At 52.9% G+C, this 6,565-nt stretch overlaps 3 protein-coding genes across 7 annotated transcripts in view; 1 reads left to right on the top strand and 2 right to left on the bottom strand.

The window, feature by feature from the left end:
• LY6G5B (lymphocyte antigen 6 complex, locus G5B) overlaps positions 1-1,596 on the bottom strand; it is a 10,149-nt gene extending 8,553 nt beyond the window's left edge. Inside the window, exons 1-2 of one of the 2 annotated variants that reach the window (XM_012000480.1) lie at positions 665-1,596; positions 390-518 (exon numbers count right to left, since the gene is read on the bottom strand). In XM_012000480.1, the coding sequence (XP_011855870.1) occupies positions 390-518; positions 665-722 (187 nt within the window). In that variant the 5' untranslated portion in view covers positions 723-1,596. Of the gene's footprint in view, positions 1-389 lie in introns of both variants that reach the window. The other variant, XM_012000479.1, reaches the window with a different exon arrangement.
• A 2-nt stretch (positions 1,597-1,598) lies between these two features.
• The window catches only part of CSNK2B (casein kinase 2, beta polypeptide), a 5,886-nt gene continuing 919 nt past the window's right edge, over positions 1,599-6,565 (bottom strand). The window contains exons 1-7 of one of the 4 annotated variants that reach the window (XM_012000481.1): positions 6,134-6,414; positions 4,732-4,814; positions 3,681-3,783; positions 3,002-3,117; positions 2,484-2,559; positions 2,148-2,337; positions 1,599-1,820 (exon numbers count right to left, since the gene is read on the bottom strand). In XM_012000481.1, the coding sequence (XP_011855871.1) occupies positions 1,730-1,820; positions 2,148-2,337; positions 2,484-2,559; positions 3,002-3,117; positions 3,681-3,783; positions 4,732-4,814; positions 6,134-6,179 (705 nt within the window). In that variant the 5' untranslated portion in view covers positions 6,180-6,414 and the 3' untranslated portion in view covers positions 1,599-1,729. Of the gene's footprint in view, positions 1,821-2,147; positions 2,338-2,483; positions 2,560-3,001; positions 3,118-3,680; positions 3,784-4,731; positions 4,815-5,396; positions 6,415-6,565 lie in introns of those variants that run through there. The other 3 variants (XM_012000482.1, XM_012000485.1, XM_012000483.1) reach the window with 3 other exon arrangements.
• The window catches only part of GPANK1 (G patch domain and ankyrin repeats 1), a 5,850-nt gene continuing 5,302 nt past the window's right edge, over positions 6,018-6,565 (top strand). The window contains exon 1 of the mRNA XM_012000491.1: positions 6,018-6,033. The gene's annotated coding sequence lies outside the window, so the exon portion shown is untranslated. The remainder of the gene's footprint in view (positions 6,034-6,565) is intronic.

Raw genomic sequence — 6,565 nt, 5'->3', positions numbered from 1 at the left:
TTTTTTTTTTTTTGAGACAGGGTCTGGCTCTGTCACTCAGGCTGGTGTGTGGTGGCACAATCTTGGCTCACTGCAACCTCCGCCTCCTGAGTTCAAGAGATCTCCCACCTCAGCCTCCCAAGTAGCTGGCACTATAGGTGCACACCACCATGCCTCGTTATTTTTTTGTAGAGACAGGGTCTCACTATGTTGCCTAGACTGGTATTGAACTCTAGAGCTTAAGTGATCCACCTGCCTCAGCCTCCCGAAGTGCTAGGGTTACAGGCATGAGCCATTGCACTCAGCCCCTCCTTTCTTGTACCCCATGCCCGGAGCAGCCCTGATCTGTGAGAGGAAAGATCAAGCCATTGGCTGCCCCACCAGCAGCCCCTTCCTGGGACCTTATTTACCATAATAGATGGTGATCACCATGCATGGGGATGAGCTGCTGATGGTACACTTCTCTGAGCCTGAAATGCATCCTACAGAAGGGTCTTCTAAGAGGCAGAAGTGGCAGGTCCGGATGTCGGGAACAGGAACTGGGAAGGCAGAAGGAGGGATGGGGTACTGGGTCACTCTCAAATACCCTGGGCCAGTAGGAAGCCCAAGTATCCATAGCCACATTCCACCCCCTTCCTGAACTCAATTACCCCTTCCTCCCTCCCTGCCCCTGGGCCCCACTTACCCTTTCCCACTGTGAAGCCCACCATGACCAGCACACCTACGAGTATATGGGCCTTCATTATGGAATTCTGGGGAGACGGGCAGTTCCTGAGGGATGCCCTGAAACCCCACCTTCCTGTGACCACGCTCCTTAATCCTGAGTTGCAGGGTGGTTTTGACAAGGTCTGAGGAGCTGCTGTAAATGCAGAGCTATATTCCTGCTTGGGGCAGGATCCTGGTTGGGAAGGAAGTTATTAACTTGGCAGGAGGGACAGCATGTCCTCACCCACAACGTCTGGTTCCTGAGTGTGGGAGCAATGGCCCAGACGGGGTAATATCTGGGCACTATCTGGTTCTTTATCCAGTGTCTACCTTTGTCCTGCATACCCTCCAAAGACCTACTCCCTCCCTTGGAAAGTCCATGGCTTAGTGTCTATCTCTGCCACCATGTGCTGTCTTCCTCATATAACAGGGCCAGTCCCCACTGTGCTGAGACAACCTGGCCTGGAAATCAAGCATCCCCATCCTTCTGAGACGGGCAGTCCCAGCTCCCCCAGCAGGCAGCACACACACACATCACTGAGCAGTAATTCTGGACCTTGTCCCACCTCATTCCACCCTTAGTTATACTGACTTTAGGGCTACTTTTCCTTTAAAACTAAAAGATGGAGTTGCTGATTAAGCACCTTACAGTATAGACAGACAGTCATAGGTATCCAAATACTTCTCATCTTTAAAACATGCTTTTTCTGTCTTTTCCTTTTGACCTTGCACTTCATCACACACAGTCCTAGGAATTCTGTTCTGCTCTATACTAAAAACATCACCCAATTCACTGAGCACAAATCTGTCCTGGTTTTCAATCTGGGGAGGGTGGGCTGGGCCATGAGGGCCCCTGGAGTCCAACACACCATCACCTTCCCTTCCCCAACCGCAAGCACCAGCAGACTAGCTCATGGCCTTTTCTTCCACTTTATTTCATATTCCCACCACAATAATGACTCCTTTAATTTAAACTAAAAACCATACAGGGTTCCTGAAAGGGTGGCAAAAAGGAAAGGAAGTGCAGGACAGGTGGGGTAGGGAATCAGCGAATCGTCTTGACTGGGCTCTTGAAGTTGCTGGCGGCTTGGAGCTGCAGCTGGTAGGCCATCGGATGAATCTTGAAACCGTAGAGCCTGGACCAGGGCAGAGGTCAGAGAGGCAGTAGCATGAGCCCCATCCAGACCCTGCCAGTCACCTGCATTCCCACCTCCCCACCTGAACTCCTCCATGGACCTGCTCAGAGCTTAAGCCTAGTGGTTCCCAACTTCTCAGCTCAAGAACATTCTATGATAAGGTAACTAAAGCACAGACAATCAAATAACTTTCCCACAGTCACTCCGCAGGGAGATGCCGATTCTGGGAGAAGCAGGCCTCAAGAAAGGGCCATGCCCCATCCTCCCCTCTCTCTGGGGGATCTTAGGCCTTTCCTTTGACCCTTAATGACTCTCCCTGCTCCCTACCTGGGCACAAACTGGTTGGCGGGTCTCTTGGGCCGGTACTCGGGATGCACCATGAAGAGCATGTGAGGGAAACCAGTGCCAAAGTAGGCGCCATCCGTGTGATGGTGTCTTGATGACTTGGGTGTGTACACATCCATGCACTTGGGGCAGTAGAGCTTCACCATGGCTTCACCTGGGATGTCTGAAAGGCCTGGGAGACAGCCAGACTCAGCAGGCCAGGTATCTCCCTGTTCCTACTTAACCTCCCCTCAGGACTCAGGCTCCAACATGCTGAGCTCTAACTCCTTCCCGTAAGACTGCCACAAGGTGCCTTCCTTTCCCTTCTTCAACACTCACCGATGGGAAGCATTGGCTGGTTCTCACAGTACACACGAGGACAGTAACCAAAGTCTCCCTGCTGGTACTTTTCCAACTGAGGTGAATAAAATGGAAGGGGTTGGCAGGTAGGTGTGAAGAGAAGAGGCAACTCCCTTCTCAGCTCAACCCATATCACTCTGTCGCCCACTCCTCCCACCTCTGTCCAGAGGCCCCTTCTCTGGCCCAGATGGGCTCTCAAACTCCTATGTTGCCTTTCTTCCAGTTAGGCAGGCTACAAACCATCAGAGCCATTCGTTGTTTGTTCCCTGAGGAAGAGGCAGTCTATCACAACTCTCTGTTCAAGGACTGTCTCCCTCCCTGAAAATTATCCCTTCAGGATGACCCCCAATCAGAATTCAATTCCCAGGCCCAAGCCTGGGGTTCTTCTCCTCTTCTCAGCCAGTTTCCTTAAACAGGGCTTAAACATGACTTCTTGCTGCAGGAACCTGTGTCCCTTACTGCTCAGAAAGAGGCAATTAGGAGCAGAGAGGCCTCACCATCTGGGCAATGCCACGGTTGGTAAGGATGTAGCGGGCGTGGATCAATCCATAAAGCATCTCGGCAGCCTGCTCAATCAGGTCACTCTGGTTGGGGTTGTCTTCCAGTTCTTCATCTGAAACACAGCCCAGCCAAATGCAACCACTTGTTTCTCAGCTTTCCTAGGTGCCCTGCCCATATCCAGGGGCTGCGGGCTATTCAGTTCGCCTGGCACCTACTTTTGGGCCTTACTCCATCCAACATCTGGGCATGTGACCCAGAAACCTGGGCTTCTGACCCTTGCACCAACCCAAGACAGCTCTGTCTTCTCTTCACACCTCTTTAGCCTCTGCTCCCCACTCTCCCTCCCAGCTGCCTCCTCAATACATAACTGCAACAATGTCGATGCAGAAGATGAAACTCTAGACTGGAAGGTGCAAAGCAGGAGAAATAGCAAACCAGACCCATGAGGAAACATATTTTGGAAAACATCTGAATTGTGGATTTAGAAAACACGGGAACAAGTGATATACGTCACAAAACTAGACACAGTCAGGTGGAGGATCAAAATAAAGCATGAATTTGGGGTTAAAGAAATCAGAGAACCAAAGGAAATTTCAAAATTCAAGTAAGTGAATATAGATTTGAAGAGAAAAAAAGTGCATGCACACACACAAAACAACCCTGAGGGTGCCTCACCAGGCTCCAGGTCCAAGATCATGTCTAGAGCTTGTCGATAGTGAGGAACCTGCTCATTGAGTCCAGTAAGATTAAATTTGTCCTGGATGTAGTCTTCATCCACCTGTCGGGACATGGAAGCCAAGAGGGAACCTATATCAAAATCCCCATCTTTGACCTGGGCAAAATGCTCTAACTGATGCCTTATCATCAACACAACTGCATCTGTTCCGCTTGTTTCTCACTCCCAACTCAGCAGAAGTACTTGCGTCTCTCCCTAGTTCACCTATACTCCCTCCAATAAAGCTTTGGCTTTTCTTTTCTAAGGATAAGCAGGTACAGCAATCTTTTTCTTAGACATTCTTTTCAAGATCTCTGTCCCTACTCCTGTACTCCATCTCTAGGAACCAGTTTTGTCCTCTCAGCTGGCTGAGGAGGATGGAAGCTGAACGGCATGGTTTCTGAACAAAACATTTCAATACGTAGCATTTCAATTTTCCTAACAGCCAGCTGAGACAGGTACTAGCAGTACCACTTTAGTAATAAAAGATACAGGCTGGGCGCAATGGCTTATGCCTGTAATCCCAGCACTTTGGGAGGCTGAGGCGGGCAGATCACCTGAGGTCTGGAGTTCGAGACCAGCCTGGCCAACATGGTGAAACCCTGTCTCTACTGAAAATCCAAAAATTAGCCGGGCGTGGTGGCGGGTACTTGTAATCCCAGCTACTTGGGTGGCTGGAGCAGGAGAATCGCTTGAACCTGGGAGGCAGAGGTCGCAGTGAGCCGAGATCGCACCACTACACTCCAGCCTGGGCGACACAGTGAGACCCAGTCTCAAAAAAAAGATAAAGAAAAAGACACTAATTGCCTGCTGGAGGGTGGCAGAGTCGGAACTTGGGCCCCAGTTTTGTCACTTTAGCACAGGTTCGTCGGGGGTTATTGAGGGGACTCTTCGTTGATGGGAAGTTTTCAAGTAGTATGTAAGAGAACAGTGTAGAAGTGGAATACGTGAAGGAACATCTGGTGGGAAGATATGTGAAGCCAGCAAGTAGGGAGGTCGAAGAGAACTCACTTCACAGAAGAATTCATTGCCACGGAGCCCACAGAACCAGGAAATCCAGGACACCTCCTCTGAGCTGCTCATCTTCACGTCAGCTGGAAAAAAGAGTGTCAGTAAAGCTCAAGTTCTCCTTCCCTGCCTCAGGTATCCTCCCTCCTCCCACATTAGAACCACCCTTTCTTAAAGGATCCCAAACTCTGAAGCACTCCTCTCCAACTCCTCCAATTTACATCTCAGTCCCTTTCCTTTGAAGTTAAACATTCTTTGGGGTCCCACCACTTGAAAGAAGCCAACAGATACTTTGACCCACCAGCCCGACCCACGTCCCTGGAGCTCCCGAAAGCCAGGGCCCTCTCTTCTCTGTGTCAACTCCGGCAGGGACCTCGACTCAGGCTCCCTACCAATGCAAGTCTCTGCACGACCCCGGCGCCTTTCCCAAGGGTTTCCAAGTTTATCACTCTCAAGCAAGAATCGGGCCTCTCCTTTTCTCAAGGGTTGAGGGCGACTGTCAGGTCCCTTTCACCGGATTCCACACATCCCCCCTTCCGCTCCTCAAGCCACCTCTCCCTCCTTGCCGGACCTGGTTGCTTCCTCCCCCGCCCCCATATCAAAGTGCGGAGACCCATGTGCGGCTCCCAGCGACAAGGGACTAGGAGCAGCGAAGACCTCAGACTCACCAGCTGGACGGGGACCAGGACCGGGGTGGGGTAGGGAAGTTGCTACTTCGAAGGAACGGCGGCGACCGCTACAGCGCAGGCCGCGGACCCGACCGCGGCAGGCGAAGTGGGGTTGGGGGAGTGGAAATTGGGGAGGGTGGGGAAGAGGGCAACACGCAAGCGCCAAGGGTCAGGTGCCGCGGTGGATGCCGGGACGCGGAGTCCCCGGTAGAGAGAGAAACCGGCTAAGTGAGGGAAAGCGAACTACCAATCCCAGGATGACCCGCGCACGACCTGGCTGTCACGAAGCCCCGGAGGAGGACGCTTGCGGGCGGGGCGCAACGAGAAGCCACCGGAAGCGGAAACCAGGTATGGCGTTCGGGGCCTGGGAGCCTGGGCAATACCGTTGTGTGCTCACTGGGCGAAGAGGCTGACTTAGGGCGGGGAAAGGAGGGAGCCAGGCTGGACCCCTCCCCGCAGCTCTCCTCACAGTTGCCCTCTAGTCCCGGCGCGGTGCTGCTTCCCTGGGGACTGGCCTATCCTTGGCCAATGCGCTGGGTCCTTATTGCCTGTTGGGCCCCTAGTGCGAGTCAGTCCCGCCAGAGGCCCTTGACGGGCCTTCTGTTTTACTCCGGGCTCCGGCCTCATGAGGCGAGAGGTGCGGCTTGGCTCCATGCGTAGGGACTTGGGTTGGGTGGGCTGGGCTGGGCTGGGCTGGGCTGGGCGGTGTGAGAACCAGAACGGCCCAGTGCGCTAACCTGAGGTGGTGCCAGCCATTCTGCTCGTCCCCTTGCACTTCTCCATTTCCCCTTAGTCTCTAAGTGTGACCTTCGAACCCTGGTCAGAGTAATGGTGAGGGGCAGGCGTGACGTTATTTCATTACACGGCTTCTCGGCATTCCACAGGTTTCCCTCCGCCTCCTGAGGGCCTTTCCTAACCCAGAGAGTGGATTCCTAGCTCCAGAAAATGGGCTTGGAGCGGGGGCCACGTAGAGGAAGGCGAAGGGCATTGTGGGGGCGTTATGTAAAAGTAGGACCCCAACCGACAGATCCTAGCGCTCGCGCCACCTGGGCGCGCGGAGCTTTGCTCGTTTACTATTGGAAAAGTTCCAGCGCGGGAAACTGAACCGGGAGCTTTGCGCACGCCTGAGCCATCAAGTAATGTGGGTGGTGGTTTTTGTTGTTGTTGTC

This window comes from Mandrillus leucophaeus, unplaced genomic scaffold (genome assembly GCF_000951045.1).
Source record: "Mandrillus leucophaeus isolate KB7577 unplaced genomic scaffold, Mleu.le_1.0 Scaffold630, whole genome shotgun sequence".
Taxonomy (NCBI): Eukaryota; Metazoa; Chordata; class Mammalia; order Primates; family Cercopithecidae; genus Mandrillus; species Mandrillus leucophaeus.
This window is presented reverse-complemented; position numbering and strand designations above follow the sequence as displayed.